This window comes from Hermetia illucens, chromosome 3, assembly GCF_905115235.1.
Source record: "Hermetia illucens chromosome 3, iHerIll2.2.curated.20191125, whole genome shotgun sequence".
Taxonomy (NCBI): domain Eukaryota; kingdom Metazoa; phylum Arthropoda; class Insecta; order Diptera; family Stratiomyidae; genus Hermetia; species Hermetia illucens.
This window is the reverse complement of record NC_051851.1, coordinates 177777870-177803123: the sequence shown is the minus strand read 5'-3', so window position 1 is coordinate 177803123 and position 25254 is coordinate 177777870. Positions and strand designations below refer to the sequence as shown.

At 47.2% G+C, this 25254-nt stretch overlaps 1 protein-coding gene across 1 annotated transcript; it reads right to left on the bottom strand.

The window, feature by feature from the left end:
- Positions 1-4831: 4831 nt before the first annotated feature.
- On the bottom strand, positions 4832-25201 carry LOC119653234 (X-ray repair cross-complementing protein 5-like). The gene is made up of 6 exons (XM_038057823.1): positions 24674-25201; positions 24498-24614; positions 24200-24435; positions 24013-24138; positions 13417-13702; positions 4832-6220 (listed from the first exon to the last, which is right to left on the bottom strand). The coding sequence occupies exons 1-6, from the start codon at positions 24686-24688 to the stop codon at positions 4871-4873; spliced, it is 2130 nt and encodes a 709-aa protein (XP_037913751.1). The 5' UTR covers positions 24689-25201; the 3' UTR covers positions 4832-4870.
- Between the last annotated feature and the right edge of the window lie 53 nt (positions 25202-25254).

Here is a 25254-nt window from a genome sequence, read left to right as displayed (position 1 = left end):
GATGGAAGCAGCACTCTAGGCATTGACTGCAGTGCTGCAGTTTCTCCCTGTTTCTTCCCTTCACTACTTTCTTTTAGTTCTTCTCGTACTTCAAGATACGCAGCTCTAATAGCACGCACTTGGTCTTTAATCGCGTGATGGACATTATGTCGAGCGTTTACATACTCCATGAGGTTTTTTATCATTGTCCCTAGCTTAGTTATCGCCTCCGTTGACAGACCTAGGCGTCCCTTTAGACACCTGAAACGAGGTCTACATTCTTTTCCCTGTGCACTTTCCTAGATTTGATTATGTGGAGGGCCATATAAGCCAATGCAGTTGGGACGGGCACGTGGGTAACGTTGTTTGACAAATTTACCTGAACAGTAACAAACAGGTGTGGATAGACTAGGCTGTTGGAATATGCAAAAAATTGCGCATATCAGTAGACAAGCTTCTAGAACAGTTATGAAAGACGTAAATATAAATGCGCTCCATGTAAATAGATACAAGCTATCTTTAAGATTTAAGGTACAGGAGCTATTTTGTGCAGATCATGAAACCCAGTATGCCAAAGTATACCCGCACTTACTAGAGTTTTTTGAACAACACAGCGCACTTTATCGTAGATGGAGCGTTGGAGAGTTTGTGCCTTTCGAAAGTAAGAGCCAATATTTTATATAATTCTCGCAAAACTTAGAATGTTACCAGGTTCACATCTGAAGACTGACAAAGCAACGCTAGTATACAAGTTGTAGCTGGTCGAACCAAAATCCAAAGACCTAGCGGCAGAAGCATGCCGCCTATTTAAGCACAAGACAGCGAGAGAAATATAACCAAACACTTAACCAGAATAGCAAAGAGAGCGGAGCCAACAGGGGCTCGTGGAGGCGATTATTTAAGGAAAAGAAAACACAAGAGGGCTTTTCTTAAACATCCTGCTAATCGCTTCAAAACACCGAAGGGAACTGATGGAGCACAAATACTGGAAAGGAACCTTTACAAATAAGAATAAGCGCCAAGATACACTCGCATAAAACAGTTCTAAACAATGGAGCCAATAGAACCGACAAGAAACTCGCTAATTCAGTCATGACACTGAGTAAGGTGAAGTGGCAATAAACTCATTCGAACCATATAAGCCACGTGATCCACATAGAATCTATCCCATTCTCTTGCAGCAGGGGATTCCATACGATCCAGTTATAATGTCTAAAATATTGTACTAGGCTATATACTGACAACTTGCAGACAAGTTAGAATGGTTTTTCCAGGAAAGCCAGGCAAAAATCAAACCTTATCTAAAGCTTATACGCCAATGAGCCTCTCTTCCTCTCCTCCTTCTTTGTTAAAACATTCGAAAAACTGGTTGAGAAGCACATGGGGATTGAAACCACACACGGTGTACTGGGTATACCACACCGTGGTGAAGAACATGTTTACCTATTTAGCACTGATATGGTGGACCCCTCAGGGGTCGTCAGTGACTTTTAACGGGTCGGGGTGTGACGTCCCCGAGGTGCCCGAGTAAGTAGTTCTAACCCTTAGTTGGCAGTATACCTGCGTCCTAGGCAGTACTCTTGAGAAAGCCTCTCGGTGAAGAGCGAACCGCGAATGACCGGTACACGTCGGGACACACTGGGAGTCCCCGGAGCCGTCGACAACTCTCTGTCGACGTCGGTGGGGTGATGTGAGACTAGTTCTACCAAGGTGGTAGTTGTGACGTGTATCAGGAGCCAGCCCCTTCGGGACCCGGGCCGGGTTGTGTGCATTGAACTCTGAGCGAGCGTTGATTCCTCCGTGAATTCCAGGATCAGCCAAGAGTAGGTCAGGCCTCAGGGTACACCCGTTCCTGACTACTGTGGCCCACTCCCTTGCACACGATGCGCTGGTGAGTTTTCCATACAGAATAAACCAAAACCAACAAAAAGCCGACGAAATAGCAGTGAAACAGGAAGAGCTGAGTGTGTTTGGGCGCAACATAAAAATGCGTCGTTCACCGCAGCGATCAGCGAAAGAGGCAGCGAGGGTTGACATACCCGATGTGACATCGGGACGCCCAAATAAAAAGGAAGCTTTACGAAGTGGGGCAACTGTCGGTGCGAGGACAGCAAATCCAATCCAATACCCTGTAGCGCCCATGTTCCGAAGAAAGCCCAGTCAGAATCGATAGTCCTGAGCAGATGGATTCCGACACGAACCGAGTCCAAGTGCAGTCGACCATCCTAGCTATAGCCGACGAGGAAAGGCTCATCGGGAAATACGCGGCAGTGATGAAGAGTATGTGGTCGATAACGTTCCTCCAGAGGAACGTCAGCAAAGGCGTCAAAATCGGGCTGATGGAACTGGAGGAACTATTGGACAGCATCTCCTTCAACAGGCGAACGTGGAGAGCAGCGGAGGACGATTGGAGAACAGAAACAGCCGCACTTCCCGCTGAGAACGCTACTTGCGTCAAACGGACTGCAGATAACTCATTTCAAAGCGAACTGGGGAAAAAGTTGAAAGAGGACGACGTGCCGGAGTAGTTTCCAGGGCCCAAAAAAAAAAGGCGAAGAAGGATAAACGGAAACAACTGCCTACGCTGCCAGAAATCCGTCTGTCCAAAGACAAGGAGGCTGCAAATCAAAAGCCACAAAAGACGAGGAAACGAAGGACTAGACAGTCGGCTCTGCTCATTAAGCCATCGGAAGGCAAGAAATTTGCGGAAGTCCTTAGTGAAATCCGCTACAGGATAAAACCCGGGATTTGGACAGCCTCACAGAAAAGGTCGAAGTTGAGGGGGCGATAAAGCGTGAATGTCCAGAGATAACCAATGCCCGGGTAGGTATCTCCTCTGTAAAAGCTCGAGGCCATAAGCTTGCCGTGGTGGAAGTTCCCGAGAAATATGCGAGGAAACTACTTAGCAGCGGAAAGATCAAAATTGGATGGGTATTATGTAAGGTTCGAATGTGGATAGTTCCCACCAAGTGCTACAGGTATCTGGGCTATGGACACACGTCAGTAACATGCAAGGGGCCGGACAGGAGAACAGCATGCCGGAGATGCGGTCAGGTAGGTCACCAAGCGAAGATCTGCAATGAAAGCGAAAGTTGCGTTCTCTGCAGGGATTGTGGCGCGTTTGGTGAGAGCGTCACACACACTGCGGGTTCGGGACGGTGTCCAATCTTTAGGGCGGAACTGGAAAGGGCTAGGGCGTGAGTGGCATGATCAATATTTTACAAATTAACATGCACTGGAGTGCAACCGCTCACAAGTCGCTAGCGAAGTTCTCTGCGGAGGTAAATGCTGATCTAGTGCTAATCAGCGAGCAATATCGAAACAGGGACCCGCCTTCATGGCATCTCGACTTGTCGGGCCCAGCCGCCATCTGTGTTCGGGACGATGTTCAAATTCGTGTTCTTGCCAAAGACTGGGGGAATGGATTTGTCTGGATTCGGTGTTTAGGGGTAACGTTTTTCAGCGTTTACCTGAAGCGGAATGAAACGATGCCGGACTTTCGGCGCCGGCTTGATGCTCCGGAGGACGCCGTTTCGAGCACGGAGGGGCAAAATTTGGTAGGCGGCGATTTTAATACTAAGCCCTTGAATGGGGCATGCCTTACCCAGACGTCAGAGGGAAACGGATTCTGGAAATAGCGACGAGAACCGGGCTCGTAGTTTTAAACACCGTATCAATGCCAGCGTTCGGTGCTCAGGCCGTGAAGGAAGCATTCCTGATATCAGTTTTGCATCGGAATCTCTGGCACCATCGGTGGACGGTTGGCGAGTCCTGGAAGACTTCTCGGCAAGTGATCACCAACACATCGCGTTCGAAGTGGTTGACACTACTTGCCGACGAGCATCAACGCGACGCTCCCTCTGCCTGTGGAATGTATCGAGGGTGAACATCGGGAAGTTCGCCGAAGCTTTTGGAGCAGACAGAGCCGCGCTGGAGGGCGCTCCGCAGCGTGATAGCGTCACAGCTGACACGGTCGTAAATTCAGACATGAACCTGATAACGACGGCGTGTGAGGCTTCCATGCCCCGGAGGGGCCCCAGCTGCGACAAGCCTTCTATGTACTGGTAAACGGCAGAAATTGCAGACATACGAAGGGAGCGCCATAAGCTCCGCCGTTTGGTGCAACGTTTACATGCCAACGAGGAGGCATGTGCCATAAAGGAACAGTATAGATCAGCAAAAAGGAGACTCCGCAGCACGATAAATAAAAGCAAAGCTCGCGGCTGGCAGAACCTGGTCAATGAAGTGAATGAGGCCCCGTGAGGACTTGACTAGAAGCTTGTTACCCGGAAAATCGGGGCTCTGCGGAAGCCATGTATATTAAATACCGACCAGATGGAGCCCATTGTACGGGCGTTATTCCCCAGATATCCTGTACGGGTTGATGTCAATAGTGCGGAAAGCGTCGAGGATTGCCCCCTTTTCACAATGAGAGTTCGAAGAAGCGGTTCTTACTATGAAAAACAAGAGGGCGCCAGGTCCTGATGGCATCCTGGCGGAAGTTTACAAACTGCTGTTCCGCCAACGACCAGACTTGCTGCTTGGAGCGTTCAACGCTTGCTCATCAGGAGTAGACTCACTGAAGTGATCCGCCCAAGGCAGTTCGGATTTAGAACGGGGAAACCCACAGTGGATGCTATTATGGAGGCCGTAGATGCGGCTCATTGAGCCGAGGCATAACGCTTGATGTCAGAAATGCCTTCAATTCCGTAAGATAGGGTAGAAACTAGGCTGAAAATAAGTCTCAAATTATTTTGTTGTTTTGAAGTTGTTGTTATACAAAAATTTGGAGGAAAGGCCGACAGGACTTCCAGTACAGCCTCGAATAAGAATTGAAAACAGTCGATTTTTCTCTCATATAAAAATATTTATTGTTGAAAAACAGTACAAATTACATTTGCCCAAACAAATCATCAACATCCACCTCATCATCCTGGCCCGCACCTGATGCACTTGCTCCAATATTCACTCTGTAAAATTCCTCCGCCTCCTCATCCGTCACACTCACGACTTGTTCACTTTCAGAGGCTGAAATGATACCCAATCGATTTCGCACCACCACGTTTTCCCAGAAATCGACCTTCCTCCTCGTCACAACCGTCGTTTTAACGTTGCGAATCCAATCTGTGTACACATACGGTCCATAGAATTTCGCAAATTCCCGGAATGTTGTCATCGTATCACAAACTTTCTCACTTTGATCCGTCATCGTTTTGAATATCAAATCGTACAGGACATTCGCCAATTGTTCAGAAACTTTCGGGAAAGCGGTTATGTCCTCATTGACAAGCGCTTTGAAATCTTCTTCAGGTGTGACTGTGCCAATTTCTAGGACTTTCTTCGTTTCTTCGGGGAGTTCATACTGAGCGAAGGCTTGGGGGTCAGCATCTGATTCGACGGGGATAAGGCATAGCTTTCGGACGAGTTCCTTTTTGTAAGTTTTCGGTGCTTCTAATGTGAACAGCTCTTTGATTTTCTTAATAGGCTCGACAGATCGGTCCAATACGACCTGGGGCATTTTTAACGCTTCCAATAGGCGATGATCAAATACTTCGACTTTGTATTTAGGGTCCAGTGCTCGCTTCGTCACAGTTTCGTAGATATTTTGAACGACAGGACTCACAAGCTTGTTATGAGGAAAGGCTTCTCCGCCTCCTTCCCCCGCATCCATTAAATCCATTGAATCAATCAGCTCCTCAACAGCCGCGTATTGCTCCGGCGAGGGTTGGGTTTTCTTTGTGCAAAGTTGCGGGAAATACCAATGATGGACTTGGTCAGCAAAGACCATTTCATACATGTTCAACGTCGGAAACGCAGTGCTATTGTTCGGAGTTAAAGCTACCAACTTTGGCTTGTGTCCGTTCATATAAACCTTGCTAGCAATCATAGAATGACCCAGTCGAATCATTGCTTCCACCAACAATCGGAAAAGTTTCTGCGACCGTCCGTCTCCTTCCTTGGCCATAACCAAATAAGTGCCGTTTCCACAGAGAAGTTGAGGAGGAATTGTTGAACTCTTTGTGAATGCCAGGCAACGGAGACCCTTCGTCGTGTTGGGTTTTTTCATGCCAAGCGTTTCATCGTAGGGAATTGGTGTCAAACCAATCATGTAACCTTTTAGTTTGTCCTCGGGGCTAAGCTCAATTTTCTCCCCGTTTTTGAAATATTCAGTTTCCATTTGTAAGGACATGTTTTCGTCCTTTGCAGTTGTTTGGAATTTGAAGTGAGATTCAGCTTTGATCTGTGTAAAATGCGAAGTAGAAGGGAATGAAAATATATCTTACGCATAAAAGCTTGGAACATTGTAAAGAAAGTATTTGGAAATTTTCGAACAGAAGACGAAGGAGGGAATGTGGGAAGGATATAAATATGTATGTTAGAGGAAGGCAGGGGGTGAATTTTTAAATGAAGAATTGCTGCATGCCTGAATCAAATGCTTATGAATTGTCTTTTGTAATGTGTGCAAGCCAGGCTTGGGAATGCAGGGAGGAGGTTATGTCTGTGTGTATCATAGTTAAGAGCCAGACTGTTACTGTGGATCATCCAGCGGTTATTCCCCCAGCAAGAGGAGAGCATCGACACATTCCAACCAACTCTGAATGTGACGGCAATTCCGCCAGTCACCAGAGACGACCTGTTGGATATCTGCGGTAGAATAGGAGACAATAAAGCGCCGGGCCTGGACGAAGTACCGAATAAGGCCCTTAAGCTTGCCGTGAAATCCAGACTGGACATGTTCGCTGAGTTGTTCGAAGCGTGCATGTCCGAGGGGATATTTCCAGCGGCATGGAAGCGGCAGAAGTTGGTACTTCTGCCTAAGCCAGGTAACCCTCCAGGTGAACCATCCTCATACCGACCCATATGTCTCCTGGACACGGTGGGGAAAATGCTAGAGCGAGTAACCTATAATAGATTACTCCCGGTTGTTGAGAGCCCAGGTGGGCTTTCAGATCGGCAGTATGGGTTCCGTACAGCCCGATCAACCATTTATGCCATAAAATTGGTTACTGGCTTGGCCGAAGATGCAATTCACGGAAAGGGTAGTACCAGCAAATTTTGCGTGGTAGTAACCCTGGATGTGAAAAATGAATTCAATTCGGCCAATTGCAATCTAATACGGAAATCTTTAGCGAAGGTTGGTATTGCCGCCTATCTCGCTGCTATCGTCGATAGTTATTTAACTGAAAGGAGGCTCTGGTATGACACCGATGACGGACCCCAGGAGTACGTTGTTTCCGGGGATGTCCCGCAGGGCTCCGTATTGGGCCCACTACTGTGGAACATCATGTACAACGATGTACTTAATCTCCCCTTCCGGGGGAAGCCACAGTGGTGGGTTACGCTGATGACATAGCGCTGGTTGTTGTCGCAAAGCATCTCGAAGACGGTGAGTTATACTCGAGGCAATCGGTGCTGTTAAAAGTTGGCTAAAGAGCTCTGGTCTGACACTTGCGTCATCACTAAGCGCCGGAAGAGAAATTACGCCTGTATTAGGATCGGGAATCATATCATCACTTCCAAGCCGACCATCAAATACTTGGGGGTGGTGATAGACAGGAAGCTTAGCTATAAGCAACATGTGCGGTATGTTTGCGACAAATCATCAACTGTAAGTATGACCCTGGCAAGGATGATCCCGAACGTGGGAGGGCCACGGCATACCTCTAGGTTGTTTATAGCCAGGGTGGTGACCTCAATCATGCTCTATGCAACCCCAGTTGGGAGGGAGGCATTGCGGATGTCAGGGAACGCTACCAAACTGAGTTCAGTCTACAGGAGGACAGCCCTGAGGGTATGCTCTGCCTTCAGAACTGTCTCAAATGACGCAGCATTCGTCATCTCTGGAATGATGCCGATTGGTATCTTGGCAGATGAGATGGCGAACATATACAATGCGAAGCCAACCTCTTCCTCATCGCGGACGAAGAAGACTGAAAGGGAGAGATCCATAAATAGATGGCAAGAGCGGTGGGAACGTTCAGGAAAATGTCGATGGACTCACAGGCTCATTCCTGCCATCAAGGAGTGGTTGGAGAGACGACACGATGAGAGTAATTATAATCTCATCCAGTTTCTCACAGGGCATGGAGGATATCTCCAATACCTTCACAGGTTTAATTTGGAGACCTCACCCGACTGCCCAAAGTGCGATGGAGTCCCAGAGGACCCAGAGCATGTATTCTTCCACTGTCCGAGATTTTTGGAAAAAAGGAGGAATCTAGAGGAGACTCTAGGAGAGGTGCTGGTACCAGAAAATCTGGTGTCGAAAATGCTACCACATCAAGAGAATTGGGATGCGGTCAACTGCATGATCGCATCTATTCAAAATAAACTGCGAAAAGCAGAGAAGAGGAGAAAATATAGAAGAAAGGTGATAAACCTAGAGTGAGCTGACTCCGCCCCGTGATGTAATACCTTATGGTGGTTCCGCGGGGCAGGGAGGGAGTCGGGGGTGGTTTTGGTGGGTAAAAATCCCACACGCTGGTGTGTCCAGACCAGTGTCTTTTGAAGGTTTCCACCTCCTCAAAAAAAAAAGACTGTTACTGTGGAAGACATTAGGACCTGTTAATTTTCACGGACAGAGCGAACTGGACGTTGCGGACGCCTTTAGGATGTCACGCGCGACCGCCTAACTCTACTTCGGGGGATAGTGACTACACTACTATCGCGTCCTGAGAGTTTATTTTTGATGGCACACCGACATCTTTGCCTATCAACCAGTTCCTTTTACACGTGGAAGCTTCTAACACAACTCTCTCAAAGGAGCAGATTTTATTGAAACTATCGCCAGTCTGTCGCACGAATTCAGTGGACCTCTTTTTATAGGGCTCTCGTCAGCAGTTTAAGGGCTCGTTAAAGAACTAGGATATCCTTGGGTTGATGCGATAGCCGAGCAAATTTCTTAACGGAAGACAATTTCGTAGGATTACTATGTTATGAGCTGAGACCCGATGTACAGAGGCAATCTCTTTATTTTACAACCAGTACTGCTCACAAGTTGTATAGGTTCGTGCAGTAAGACCAAGATTTAGAAAAGCATCCCTCTAGTTGGCATTTGACCAATCAAACAGTTTTTCTACTGAGGAAAGTAAATTAAGGATCGAGTTTTCAGATCTAATTTGGTTTGTTGGGAGGATCCTCTAGTTTTCCGCCACGGTTACGGGCTTTCAAAGAGGACCAAGCCCTTATGGTCCAGATGTCGCGTTCCAGATCTCCCACATCCCTCTATCAGAAGCACGTAACTGCATGGTCATTAGTCATAGTACTGAAGCGGTACGGGTCTTCAACTTTGCCACCCAGGGACTTACGCCTCCTCATCCCCTTCCCCTCTCACATTCCTGAGCCAGGCTAGCAGCGAGACGTATAAGCGGGTGTCGACGGGACACTTCAGCAGAGCTACATTCAGTTCCAAGCGGAATTTCATGGCAACGTTCGCAATTTTTTTTTAGCTTTTCGAATATCTCAGCCACCACCGATTCACGTGCGTTGATCTCCTGTGGAAAGTCTCTTGTTCGTACACGATGGAAATTCGCACGCTCCTCCTGAATACGGTACTAAAGAGGAACCGATTGCGCCAAGTCTTTAAGCTCGCGGCAACTAACTCCCCAATGATTGCCGTGCACAGCATTTACAGATTACGGCGACCCCTCCTGGGCTTTGCGGTCGTTGATGTCATCGCCATGAGGAGTATCTCTGCCACCATAAACTGCTTGTCGTTCTTTAAGGTCAACAGCTAATCGGAATCTTCATTGGCTTCACATCAAAAAGCTTCATATCCCCGTCAAATACCACGACATCCGGTCAGATGGCTCGACTGTCAAACTGCTTGACCTTCTAATCCGCCATTAAATACATACGTCTGTCCTGTCGATTATCAAATGCATTCAGGGACTTGTCGACTCCCGTCTCAGGAAGAGTTGAAGCTACTTTTTGCCCTGGAGATCATCCTGGCGAACTCCCTACACCTTGTCCCGAAACCAAAATTAACTTGGCGTGACACGGGCGATTACAGGTGACTCAACGCCAATACAACTGGGGATCACTATCCTCTTCCGATCGTCGAGCAGCTGAGCTAGTCGGTGCCATTCTTTCGGTGATGGACTGAACTCGGTGTTTTATCACATCGCCATCGCGGAGGATATACCGAAGACAATGATCACGATGTCTCATGGGCTTTCCGAGCTTACTCGCTCTTCAGTGAAAAATGTATTATAATCACTTTAGCGATCTCCCATTCGCAAAAGCATATCTGAACGACATCATTATCGTTTCCGATGGTCACACACAGCATCTTTGGCATCCTCGCCGGCTCTTTGAAGCCCTTCGTAGTGCCAAGCTCCGCTGAAAACTGCGTCCTCGGGAAAGAGCAAATAATATACCTGGGATATTTCATCTCCTCCGACGGTTTCAAGCCACCGCGGTCTCCCACCGAGCTTCGTCACTAAATAGGACTGCTCAATTACTATCCCCCACCCGACGATGCATCCCAAACTCAGCCCGTACCATGGTGTCACTTAACAAAACACTCAAAGGTTGAGGATGCAGGGAGTCCGGAGTCTGCATCCACTTGATGACGGACAAGACCACTTGTGAAGTAACTTACTTCCTCTCTCGTGGCACACGGAACTCTCTTTTTGAGTTAAACACTCAAGTTTTTAAAAAAAACGTTGACTGAAGTTATCGTCCAGAGCAGGGGCAACTCATAAGACGCTGCTTTACCTCCGCCCTGAGAGCAGCGTGACCGAAAGCGACGACAAGTGGCAATCGCTCCATTTATTTACAATCGCAAACACGACATGAGTTCGAATTATATTGAAGTGAAATCCGTCCTATGTTCAGACCTAAATTAAATCAAAGTGAATTTTTTGTTGGGGTTGTAGGGAGTCACCAAGTGGATGCGGACTCCATATTCAGTCAACTTTCATTTTTCCACTCAAAGTCGCCATCGTTGAGGATCACTGATCTGAAGCTCTACTGACTTTACTTACTGTCGCTTCGGATATCGCCATCGGTGCGGCCCCCGAATAGCAGGACCCTCACGGATTATGAAGACCTATTGTTTTCTCCTTCAGGAAGCCTTTCGAGAGCCAGTTGCAATATAGCGCCTACGAGTCCAAGGTTTTGACCACTTACGATGCTAAATTCTCAAATGGTGTGTGAGGGCAGATTATTCCTGATCTACACCGATCATAGGCCTCTCGTTGTCGCAATATCCCAATGTTCAAATAAAGCCTCGTCGGGCAAGTGTGCCAGCTGGAGTTTAGCCTTGAATTTAAATCAAACTGGCTCTCGTCAGGATGGCGTAGTGCTCGTCCCCATCGCAACCATCTTCCAAACTCCATTGTCTTGATGCAAGCCGAGAACTAGGAGCTTCAGCAAGTGCATCCCGTGCACATCAAGTCTGGATCTCCAGTCGTTCATAATCGACGGTTTCTCTATCTCCTTCAATGTATTTACGCGGACAGTTAAGCCCTATCTACCAACCACATCCAAGCGCCAGACCTAACATGCCTCATGATTCGCGATCTAAATAGTTGCACGGGCTCGTACGAACTCTTCCAATGAGATAAAATTCATCGGCATAACTGCCCGGCCTTGGGTAACTTTACCACAACGGAGGGGCGGGGTCATCTGTCCTCCTTCCAGATTATCCCCAGAGTCCTCATCGGTGGATAGATCAACCTATATTGGACACCATAAACCATCACGATCGACTAGGGCGCTCATTTTCAATCCGCCTTGTTCTCCAAATTAGTCAAACTCCTGGGATCCTCAAAGGTATGTACTATATAGAAGGGCAAGGTAGAACGATTCCACCGAACAGCTCTCTCGTGTGAACCGAGGACGCCATGGTCAACATTTCTGCTTCTGATCTTCGTCGCTCTCCGCACCAACTTTAAGGGCGATTTGCAGGCATCCTCTGTGGAGATGCTCTACGATTTAGGGTTCTGGAAAATTCTTCGCCACTCAGAGTGATCGAGGCGCCTGCCCTTCTGCTTTAGTGAAGAGTTTCCGCAGCTTTGCACAGACTATGAAACCGGCGTAAGCTTCGAGAAATATTCCAGGGAACTCTGGATGCTCGTACGTATTTAATAGGGTCGAGATAACACCCCCATACCCTGAAGCAAATCAAATCATCCGCCGCAACGACGACTGATCGTAGGCTATAGACGTCACCGGCCACTAACGAAACGTTTCAGCAGATGGAAACCAGCAAATTTCGAAAGGTTTGACGGCCAAACTGACCGTTCTAGTTAATTGTGCAGGAAGTTAAGGAGCCAACATTACTCCCGTAATATTAGGGGTGTCTCCATTAACCATTAGCGACGACTCCCTCCCCTTCCTTTCCTCTTCGTCGCCCCCAGATGAAGTTGCCTTGAAATGGTTGCGTTTTGCCCGCTTACAGAGAACACCACTTAAAGGGGAGTGTTGAGGTCAGGTGAGAGGTGAGGCCAGCCGATCGTTTCTATTGAGCAGGTTGCGAATGTTTGCGAAAGTGACGTATTTTTTTCACTAACGATCACCGAGTGGCGTACCATCGCTACCAAAGCAAGAAAGGAGGAGAACGTTTTCGACCATCAGGTCGTCAGAGCGTGCCCGATATTTTCGTTTATTGTATTTTATCGAATCGCGTTTCGGTTTTAATAAATCTGCTTTTATTGAGGAGTTGTGAGCGGGCTTTCTTTTTCGACGACCTTCTGAAAACTTTAGACAAAATCCCAAAATGATAGCAATACCTGCTGCAATCTTCAACATCTTCTTTTTCCCTTGAGGTCGGCTCATCTGGGTCAAGTTCGCTACAACTCTCCCTTTCGCCTTCGGGTCGTCTTTCGTTGACCCGGATGTTGAGATCAATCTTAGCTAGTGGGTTATCATCTGAGCGGATACCATTGAAAGCGTTTTTCTTGCACTTCTAGACGATCAACTCGATGCCGCATCGACCAAGAATGACCTAATTTCGGAAGGTATTATAGCCAATTATGTGATTGGTCTAGTACTCTATCTTCAAAATCGCGAGGGTGCTTTCGTTGGCCTTGGTTCCTGCTTAACAATTGAAGCTACAGAGCAACAGAGTGGACGGCGCTGCGGTAGAATTTTTAATTTTTTAGGTTCGTTAAGGCGTCGAGTGAAGAGGACGCTAGTTGTGGAATGCCACGCGCTGCAATTTTACGGCGCAGTTCACCTCTGGTTTAGGACACTGATCGAGGCATTTAAGGCACCCATTTTGGAACAGATCACTGTCACTGGCACAGTCCCAAATTTTCCAATTTCAGAAATGGGGGTGGAATCGGAGCCATTTCATGTTTCAATGAGGATTGCATTATTAACAAAAAAGGCGGAGGAGGAGCTAGCAATCGATTCTGGTTAATTAGGTAGGATGAATGAAGATGGTAAAAATCTGCTCCTTAAATTCCAGTAATATTTGCATAGACTCACCGAAATCGTAGCTGCAATTTGCATTTCTAAATCCTTCCCGATCTCTAACTTCGTGTTCCAATACCATAAACGCGATCGTTTCTTCTGAAAGTGCGTAAGATGGTCAATCAAGTACTGAAAGCTCGTCAAGTTGCCATCAGTTTCTTCGATAATTTCAAGAATCAGTCGTTCCGCTTGTACTTGTTGTAAAGGCTTATCGGGCATTTGACTGAACGTAGCTTGCGATGGCCCTTCTGAACCCTCTTCACCAGCACCTTCATCGAAGCAAAACTCGATATTGTCACTTCTGCAAGGAAAAACAAAAACAGGGAACGGTTAGCACTCGTATCTATGACGGAAAGTAGTGAAAATGGATCTACTAGAAAATTTTAGGTCCCGGAAAAATAGGTCAATGCTGTCGTTGGAAGTCGGACGTTTCGTAGGTGAAGATCGTAAAAGACGATTGGAAAGGAGGGAGAAGATAGGAGGAAGGGATAAATTTGATTTTTTGCTTTATGGTCTAAGACAATGTCGGTGGAGATGACAGCCCCTACCCATCTGCTTACATTGCGTCACGCTGCCAAAGATGCATCAAGAAGAATTCCGCTAAGTGGTACCCAAACCGGTCAGACAGCGTCGAGAAAAGGCGACTATATAGCAACAACAGCATAAGTTGGATATCGACGACAGTGACTCAAACGTAGCAAGTCGAGTTCAACTACGACATCAGCCCTAATGAAAAAGAGAAAGAACAAGCCATGATCACAGGTTCTTCTCATCATGCCCAACGAAGGGAGATCTTTTGCGAAAGTTCTTCGAGCAAACCCTAACAATGCCAAACCAGAAGAAGGTAGGGTAGACGTTAAGTCTATCCGGCGGATTCGAACCGACGATATACTTGTCGAGTTTAGATTGAAGACCCATAAGAAGAGTACTTTGTGCGAATCAGTTCAGAGCATTCGAGGCACGAAAGTGGTAGTTTTCAGCCTAGAACCCACGCGTGCTTTCGAAATAAAGGATCTGGGCTGTCTCGCGAACGAAGAAAGGACGATAGAACCGATAAAATGGGATTGCCTAGATGTTAGCAACCTTAAGATGGTTGTAACATCGATCAACTCTAGAGGACAAAAATTGGCCATTGTCACCGTCCCTGAGAAGACACCGAGTCAACTTCCTCGTTGCGGGAAAACAAAGACCAGGTGGATCATGGAAAATAAGGCCAGAAGCCGTTTTGACCTCCTGTTTTAAGTGCTGGGCCAATGGCATATAGCCGTGGTTTGCAAAGGACAGCACGGAAGCAGTTTGTGTTAGAAGTACGAAGAATGCTGTGTTCTTTGCAAGGATCGTGATCTGCATAAAAAAGATGTAATTCATTTTCTTGGCTTCAGGTAGAGCCAGGTCTCCAAAGAGTTGCAAAAAGCGAAAAATGAACCACTACGATCCACATGCTGCATCCTCAGGGTCAGAATTATGTTATTGTCCTAATTATCGGGACCACTTCAACATCCCGATACCTTGGTCGCGAGGGCACTATTCCTGACATGACCATCGCAGTGTAAAGTATGTAACGATGCAAAGTATTGGAAAATTTCACGACCATGGATCACCAGTCATCGGCGCACAAAAGGAGACTATACTTGTGCACTGTATTGGTGCAGGCTGAAATTGCAAATCTACGGTGGAACTGCCTCAGACTTCGTTGGATAGCACAGCGCACAAGAGGCCAAGGTGAGATAAATCTTAAATCCGTGAAACCGTGCGTGTTCAGCGGAGGAACCAGGGATGTGTTTCCGCCAATAGTGTTACCGGGCGAACCTGACGCTTCGCGGATGCGTTTTTTAGCTTCCCCCGGTCCGACGAAAGGTTTTAGTTTCGACAAGGGGACCCATTTGGAACCGCCTTTGAAAGAGTGCTTCCGTTGCTCAAGGACTTCAAAGGGGCCCCTATATGGCGAGTGCAGCGTCCTCCGAAGAGCTTTCAACATGTCAGCATCCCATTGGACTGCGGGTGGTATGCCGTGGTCATATGGCGTTTGAGACCCAGGTCTGGCTGACATTACTGCCCAATCATATGCCGACACCCTCTGTCGAGAATGGATCGCGAGCTTAGGGGCTGGTGATTCATGAACAAAGTCAATGGTCTGCCCTCAAGAAAAAGACGGAAGTATTTAATGGAGAGGTACGCGGCTAGTAACTCACGATCATAGGCGCTGTAGTTGCGTTGAGCTGTTTCGGTTGAGTTGTTTCGAAAAGCGCAACGGTTGCCAGGTTTGGTTCACCCGGCGCCTACCGCTGTGTCTGAGAGATCGATGGACACGGCTAGGGCTGCATCTGGTCGAGGAAGTGTCAGAAATGTAGCATCAACCAGCTGTTGTTTGACGGTTTTAAATGCCTGGACGGCCTCAGTAGACAATGCAACCTCGCGGGAGGTTGGGCCCAGAGGATCGCTTGATGATGAGCGACCTTGGGCAGGAAACGACGATAGAAATTTAACATGTTCAATAACCTTCGCAGATCCTTCACCATAATTGGTAGGGGAAAGTTTTTGATGGTTTCAATCTTGTCTGGGTCTGGTTGAATTCCGTCAGGCGTGATCATTTGACCAAAAAATTTCACCTGCTTTTGTAGGAATTTCTAATGATTAGAACGCGCTCGGCCTCAAGGAGACATGATCCATGTAGATGAAACAGAAGGTTAAGTTTTCTAGGACAAAGTGGACGAATTTTGGAATGTCTGCGCAAATGTCTTCCTGGTGAACTCCAAGAGTTCAAAAGGTATGCAAATAGCCGTTTTCGGTATATCCTCGAGAGTATGGCCGCCATTCAACGTTTGGCTTAGGGACCAAATGAAGTGGAGAGGACCAACAGCTATTGGATGGCCTGCCCTGTTTCATCAAGTCTTCGAACTCTCTCTTTGCAACAGCTAGCTTCTGGGGTGATAAGGGAAGCATCTTTGTGAAGATCCGGGAGTCGGTAGTGTTGGGGGCGGGGGTCTATGTAGTGCTGTATACCGTGTTTAACCGGCTGCGAGAAACTACTTTCGGTATTAATGTTGCGATATTTTCGGAGGAGTGCGCGAATGTGATGGTCGGCAATGTCCTCGAAAACAATGGAAAAAGTGTCGTTTGCGGGAAAAGGTGAAAATTTTTCCCGACGACTTGAAAAAGAGGTGGCGGGGTATATTAAGGCAACAGTCCATAGTGACACAAGAAATAGAGGTGTTAATATCCGCCAAAACGAATCACCACGAAAACGTTCATTACAATCCGAGACTCACGTTCACCTGCCTGTAGCCGTAAGTGCTGATGGGAGAGGAGTTCACGGTAATCACTCGCAAGTTTTGCAGTATTAACCCGTTTGGACGGTGTATGGGCGGAACTGATGCTTCCGTGCCGGTGTCGACCAGAAAGCAACGCCTGCTCAGAGGGTCAAAAATGGTAAGACGACGTGGTACTGCACTTCGGGTAGCCGTCCTCGGGGCACCCAGCGCGCGACTGATCGAACATCCTTCTCAGGAAGAGGACCTCGACCGTGACTGCGATCGAAATTTACTTCCCGAACGCAAAGTACTAAGCCGTAAGCTTGGAACCTGCGTCCACAAGTGTCGTTTAAATTGAATTGAGATTTTCGACCCCATGACAATTTCCGTTGTGATTTAGTGATGACGGACACCTGCTGTGAAGTTGAGTGGATGTTGTGGAGGGACCGATGCAAGCGGTGGCGTGAATCTTCGTGGGATTTTTTCGTTTTTGATGCAGCCACTGAAGGCAACGAATTTTAACTTTTTTTGTAGTTCTTTTTCAATGTTCCATATTGGTTGACAACAGAATAGTTGAATGGTTAGGGCACAAGGCTGTTGTATGGAAGGGCGCGGTTCAAATCTCAGTGGTGGCAGTGGGATTAGTTTTGTGATTTCATGTCGGATACCAGTCGATTCAGCTGTGAATGAGTACCTAAGTCAAATCAGGGTAATAGTCTCGGGCGAGCGCAATGCTGACCACATTGCCTCCTACAGTGTACTGTAGTGTACCGTTACGGTCTTGAATGAAGTGCTCTAACACACTTCAAGGCCCTGATCCAATATAGATTATTGCCCCAACGATTATTATTATTAAAAGAATAAGTTCACACGAGCGTCGGAAGTTCAGATCGGATAGTGGAAGTCCTTGATTTGTCGAAGGTTCGATTGAATGCAATTGAATAGTTCACGTACAAACGCGTCTACACCACACCGTTACTAAATAATCCGTGGTCTTTGCAACAGTCAAATGATGACCACCATCCCCTGGCGAAGAGAACTGATACGTCGAAAAAACTTTTCACGCTATTGGCGTTTTCCTTCCGCTTTGTGCTGACGAGCTTCTGACACAGCAATTGTACTGACGCGAGATCCTCCACAGACAAACTCTTGTACTGAAATTAACGTGAATTTTGAATCAATCGCGAGAATGCGATCACGACCCAATAAGCAATCACAAAACACTTCAATCAGAAGATCGAATTCCATACAATGATTTTGTGCCGTCGTCGGGGTCACCAATTTATCACTAACATGAAAGAAGACAAAACTGTTTTCACAATCAACGATCACTGCCGTAAACTACGGCCGCATTCGCCGGCGGTCGGAACAAGAAGGAAGTGTAAACGCGACGCGCTGACCTCCTGCGGTCTTCTCGCCGATTTGAAACGTTCGTTAATAAGTCGATCACAAAGAACAACACACCACGACTCCAAGGAGCTCTCCCCGCAATGTAAACTCCCACTAGGAGACCAACCGCAAATAACCAGGCCGAGAGCACATCCTCCAGGAATTCTCCTGGAGCATATGCTATTAGAGGACCATCCTGGTTCCCGTAGTACCAGATAACCTCCGATGAAGCTTCGTGGCAAGAGCCACTTCAGATGAGTCCTTTGCAGACTCGGGTCTGATCATCCTTCTCTAGTACGTGGAGACGAGTTGCGCCGACAAGTGGAATTGCTCCAAATGTCGGCAATGCTTCTGAGAGTGGAGGATGAACAAATTCTTCAGTTGAAATCTGCTCGAAATATTCTCGACAGTTGGTAAGTAAAGTACCGTTCTTGTCATTAACGTAACAGAAGTGTTCGATATCCTGTGTGCGTTCGTTTTGACATTTGGCAAGTCAATACAAATCTTTCTCGTCATCCAGAGTGTCCAGTTCATTGTAAAGATTTTTGTGTTTCTTTGGTTCCCGGTTGGCATTCTTATAAATTTTCCAATTGGCTAGCGTTTCATCGTCGGGAAACTTGTGATAGAAGCGTTTTTTTTTTTCACGGATCTTCATTTCGACATTGTCATTCCAAAGCCAAGTATCTCGGTTGATGAACTGCTTACCTGGCTTGGTGACCCCTGAGCGTTGCAGAGGCCGCTTTGTGTATAGTGCCTTCAGTTTGGTTCCACATTCATAATGGGATAATTTTTTCTTTCATCCCACGGAATCGCCACGGTTTTATCGGTGGCTTAATTCACAGGACGGCAATCAACAGCCGATGTTGAGGTGCGATGGTCTGATAGGGAACGGCTTTGCAATCAGTGACGGGGGCCTGTCGTGGGAGCTGTCACCAAGAGAGATCAGGTAGGATTTGGCATAGTGGAATAACTCCAAGTATACCTTATTTATCTCTTTCCCTGATCTCAGCATTTTATTTTTGTTTTACTGAGGATAGTATAAAGTACGTTGCCTCAAGTCCTCCTCGCAGGACAGTTCTCTAAAGAAAATCACATAGATGCAGTGAGCCACCACAATTTCAAACAAAAAAACAAAGTAAACTTTTTAGGGGTTGGGGAATCCTAGGTCCGCATCCACTTGATGCCAAAAAGAGGAGTCCATAGACCATTAAGCGTGGGAGCAAGTTGCTCTCCATTTCGTCCGGTCTGGCATCAAGTGGATGCGGACTTAGGACTCCCCGATCCCTCAAAAAGTTGTCTAGTTCCGGCCAAGCTTTAGTCTGATCTGTAGGCGGATTTGCGTTGATTATAATTCGCACCTTGTCGTGTTTTGCGAATTATAAAGGGGAGCGTATAACATCTGCGAGCCGCTTCAGTCACGCTGCTCCCAGGGCAGAGGTGAGGTAGCGTCTGAAGAGTTGCCTTCGCCCTGGTAAGAAGCCGTAGCTGTCTTCGTCCCTCTTTTAAACAAAGTAAACTTTAGGTTTAGAACCTTTGCTCTAGCGCTTTGGAAAATCTCAGCATATTCTGTGAATCGGACATGGAATGTGGTCAAAGCATCATTTTGAAATGGGTCATCCTCCGTCATTAAGCTTCCCCTGACTACTGGGATCATCATCTCACGTGTAGCTTCATGATAGGTTCGTTGCTTAGTTGGAAGAGTAGGGGGTAGGTAGGTATCGGTGGACGCTCTGAGGAGCCTAATTAGCGCTTTGGTGAGCCGTTTTATTTATTTATTTAATGAGGACAATACACAGAAAGCAAATTTCTTATTACATATTGTCCTCAGAGGGAGGAGCAAGTAAATGACATATTTTGCGCTTAAAGCTAGAGAGGGACATAGAGTCAAATGAACCAAGCTGTAGGGCATTGTACGACCGGCAAAACCTCGGGATCGGAGAGTGAAAGTAAATCTCGAGCTCGGCGAAGGGCACATCAAAAATGTCTGCATTACGTGTGTCATGAGACGAGGCGATACGGAGAGTAATATCCGAGTTGGCGGAGCAGTCCATCAGACCATTGCAGAGTTTGAAAAGAGTACACATATCAAGGAAAATACGGCGTTGCTGTAGGGAGGGGAGATTGAGGGTGCGGAGTCGTGACGGATAATCAACCCGTGGAAGGTTCTTTTTGTAAAAGAGGGTCCGGGTGAATTTGCGTTGTACAGCTTCAAGAGTGCGGCCGTCACGGATGCGGTAGGGGGACCAGACTACAGAGCAGTATTCGAGGATGTTTTTGACAAGGGAATTGAAGAGTGTTAAGGAGGGCTGGATTGAGGTAAAGTCGGACGAGGAACGTAGGATAAAACCAGACATTTTGGAAGCTCTATTGATGATGTCAACGAAGTGGGAATTGAAACGAAGTTTATCGTCGAATATTACACCCAGGTCTTTGAAGGAGGTCATTAGTGAAAGGGGTTGGCCACTGAGAGAATAGGAAAAGGATGATGGGGAGGGTTTCAGGGAATAGCGCATCCAGTGGCATTTGTTGACATTCAGTATTAGCTTGTTGACCGAACACCAACGGGCTAAATTATCAAGGTTGGATTGTAAGAGAGCACAGTCCAATGGAGACGAAACAGAGGCAAACAATTTAAGGTCGTCTGCGTAAAGCAAATACGGACAGGTGAGGATGGAGGCGAGGTCATTGATAAAAAACAGGAAGAGTAGGGGGCCAAGTATAGAGCCTTGGGGAACACCAGAGGAAGGAGAGAAGGAACGAGATGAGTGACCATGTAAAGAAACTTTGCATGAACGGTATGAGAGATAGGAGGAAAGCCAGGAGATGACTGAGGGAGGGAACTCTAGCGAGGAAAGTTTAGAGAGGAGAATGTTATGGTCAACGGTGTCAAAGGCTTTGGAGAAATCAGTGTAAACAGCATGTACCTCCTGTCGTGAATTCAAGCGTTTAGCAACAAAGTTGGTAAAGACCAGAAGATTTGAAGCCGTTGATCTATGTTTCACGAAACTATGCTGCTCTTTGACAATGAGATGACCGAAGTGCGCGGTCAACCAGTCGTTGACGTATCTTTCTAGGATTTTGGAGCAAGAGGAGAGAAGGGAAATGGGGCGGTAGTTCACAGCAAGGGAAGGGTCTCCGCTCTTGAGGATAGGAATGATAAGGGCCTCTTTCCACAGACGGAGAAAGTAGCATTCGTCTAGACTTTTGTTGTAGATTATACACAGGGGGAGGGAAATGTGTTTTCTACAGTTAAGGAGGAAGAGATTAGGAAGCCCATCGGGGCCAGGTCCGACATTGGGGTCAAGGTTACCAATGAGGAACTCAACCAAGGAAGGCGTAAGGAGAGGAATGGCTAGTGATTCGGTGAAGGGCTCGAGGGAGAAAACACTGAAGAGAAGTAGGTGCAGAGAAGGTCGCAGGATTGTTGTGGGGAGTTGGCAGTGGAGTCAGCGAAGCTGATAGAAGAAGGGACAGAATGAGTTGGATAACGAGAGTTGCGAGCGTGAGACCAAAAGAGTTTTAAGTTACCGCGGGTAAGGGCGGCTTCGACGCTCAATAGGTACCTTTTACACGCCTTTCTGACCATTGACTTCACAGTGGATCGTATAGCTTTAAAGTGAGCAAGGTCGGCGTCATTTTTTGAAGCCCGAAACTTCTTCCTCAGTGTATGTTTCAAGCGCATGTTAATATGAAGTTCCGTTGTGAACCAAGTTGGGAAAGAACGTAGGCAGGGAGGGGAAGAAGGGACATAACAGGAGAGGAGATCAGAGAGGATATTGTAGAAGGTGTTAAGAGCTTGATCACACGATGAATTACTTAATAAATGAACCCAGTTGAAAGACGCTAAAGCTGAGTTCAGACCGTCAAAATTGGCTTTGCGGAAGTTGAACTTAGTGGGTTTACGCTTGGTTTTGGGTTTTGAACGAGGGAGCTCCGCTTCAAATTCAACCGCGGGATGGTGAGCGTCGGTTTTTACATACGGGGATGTGCCAGGAAATAAAGAGAGGTGGCGCTCGGGGAGGTTGGAAAGGAAGAGATCGAGAGTGCGGCCCAAGGAGTTTTTGGTGGTGTTGAAATTCAGGGCAGAGCAAGTATACATAAAGGAAGAAAGTGGGAGGGAAGAATGGGAGAGGTTGTTGGAAGGAATTGGAAGACTAGGATGATTAGGCCAGTTGAGCATGGGAAGGTTGAAATCTCCACAAAGGAAGAAAGGGAGGGAAGGGAATCTGACGGTAAGGAGTTCAGACAAACTGTCAAACAATTCTTCATACAGGTGAGAAGGGCTAGCACAGGGGACATAAACACAAGAAACAATGAACGGGAGGAAGTTGGGCGGGGAGACACGAAGAGCAACACAATCAAAAGGAAAGCCAGAGGAGGAGAAGACGAGTTCAGCGGGGAGTGAATCTTTTATAGCAATTAGGACTCCACCGCCAGTGGACTTACGAGAAGCATCCCGGTCCCTGTCACAACGGAAAGTGGAGTACCCTTCGGGGAGCTCGGAGTATAATATGGCATCGTCAAGCCAGGTTTCGGTGATACAGATGGCATGGTGTTGCTGAGCCAGCGCGGATAAATTGAAGGCCCCCAGCTTGGTTCTTAAACCCCTGACGTTCTGATAAAACATACGGACAGTGAACATGGATCCAGTTATATAGCTCGGCGAGGCAGGCGGGTTGCCCTGAAATTTACCCGCGAATTGGGGCGTTTATACGGCTTTATGAATACACCTTCAGGCCAGAAAGAAGGGTTGCCGAGGACATCAACTTCGTGTGGGTAAGTAACCTTGAAAGATGCAATGACCCGGTCGGTGTTGTCGTCTTTTGTGAGTTTAATGCAGGACAGAGGAGAAAGTAAACCAACTTTGCCCCTTATATACTCCAGAACATCGTCCGTAGACGTTGTGAACGCTAGCCTGGAGATGAAGAGCTGTTTAGGTGGGGACGCCAACTTTAACTTGGGGCCACTGGTATGGATGGATGAAGTGCCAGGATATATGGCGGTAGCGGGAAGCGGAGCTTCGTTGGCGACAGGAACGATGTCAGAAAGTGGGGCGGCTGTGTTCCGATTCAAAACTTGCTGAGGAGGCTGCGGATATTGTCTCGTCGTAGGCGCGATGGAGCGAGACAGGATCGGAGGCTCGGTGGACCGTAACTCGTCGCAAGGGGGCCGCTGGATTAGGGGTGAAGAGCCAGTGGAAGCAACCCTGATGTAGAAGGGTATTGCAGGCGAATTCAATACAGAATGAGAGGCCTGGTGCATAGCCTCCTGAGACGATGTTGAGGCCACATTGTTATGCACAGTAGAAAGCGCCTTTTCGGAAGCTACAGTCTCGTCTAACGGATTCATGAGCCGTCGGGAACATGCAGATGACGACGTCGATCGCTGCATTTTTGGCACTGCACCAGTGTTGCGGTTCACGTTATTGGCGGAATTCAGTGATTGGGCTGAATCGGGGGGCTTGGTATGGTCGTCCTTGGCAGAAGGAGATGCAGACACAGCTGGAGGTACAGTAGATACAGTAGATGAAGCCGCCGGTAGAGGGAATCCATTTGACTTCGGTACCAAAGCGGAAGTCTCAACGGCACGCTGAATGGCGGCCAAGGTCGAGGACTGTTTATTGAGCAACTGTATTGCTTGTATGTTTTTAGCGAACTTTGCTCGAATCTCTAAGAATACTGCGGGAATACCTAGACATTTGATGTGGTAAGATTTCCCGCAGATGCCACAAACTCCTAAGACCGTGACTGTTGTTATGGGAGCAGGGAGGCAGAGTCCTGCCGGCTCGGATCTTCAGAGCCAGCCCGCAGCATTCACGAAGGAAAGCAGCTCTCCCACTCTGCAGCTAGAAATGTCTCTGAGATCCGTAAAGAATGGTTTACCCAGTGTCCTCAGCTTGACTCTAGCCAGAGCTGATTCCATGACACAATTTCCAAACGCACAAAAAGTGATGAAATTCCTAAATACGTACATAACGATCAACTCAGTTCCTAAATTCTTCAAATCCCGGACAATAGCTCCCTTCTCGGTGCTGCAATGCCCGACATTAGTGAACGATGTAAACAGGACAATCTTGGTGGCGCCAAATTTCTTTTTCCTGGAAAATAAACTCGCATTAATGTTGATTAAGTTCCGCCTGAATCGGGGAAGGATCTTACTGCAATTCTTCGTTAAGGACGGCAACCGCGACGCCGATAGCGTCCAGCCAATTAGCCTGGGCCGACTCACATGGCGGACACCGATTTATCGCTCTGACTAAATTCCAATTGGGGATATTCAAGTTGAAGGTTTCACAAATGCCTTCATATCCTAGCGATTCGTTGTTGAGGCGGTTTTGCGTTTCCTCTGTTCCCATGAGGATCAGGCCGATCTCGTCCTTTTTTCCCTCGAAAATCTAGGGGAGCGGAAAATGTCAGTTAATCTATGCATAGTTGGAAATATGAGGGTCAGCCTTACTTTTTTCTGGAGCAATTTCGTGCAGCATTGCTTCTCCTTTTCCAGCAGGGTCTGATCGGAACCATCCACGATGCGTGTGGAGTTTTCCCCGATATCGAGGATAATAATGATTGCCTCCTGGAATTGTTGTGAAATTTAATTTGTGGGTTGAGAGTTAATGGGAGAGTGCAACCTACCTTGTTGTACGCCATCGAAATCTTTTGTAAACCTGCTCAGTGGCTGGAAATACCTCTTGACTGAGTCCTTCCCTTTAAACCGGGCGATTTCATGTCAACTTGAAATTCTTCTGAAACAGCTGATTGGCCCAAAACACCAGTGGGGGCGCAAACCGAGAATCCCGCAATCATTTTTTGAAAGAAAACTGGATCCTAAGTATTTTATTGGATTGAGCACTGGATGCAGTTGGAAAAATTGAATGGAAATAGTTTGGTCCCATTATTCTCGGGCAAGAACCATTGTTTTGTGCTATTTAGACAGGAAAAGTGAACTCAGGGGAAATATGCGGAATTAATCAATTGATATGAACCGTTATCTAGCTCGGCGTTAGCGGAAGGCGTAAAGTTCCGTTTTTTACAGTTAAATCTCCGAAATACAGACTTCAGCGGTCAGTTATGTCATTTTCCACTATTCAAAAAAGTTCGCTTCGTCCCACAGAGCAGACTTTCCATTTCTCCCGCGCACCCTTACACCAACACACCCACACTACAAAACCGCTAATCGTCTGCCCAGAAATCAGACAAATGTCAGTCACCTGCCA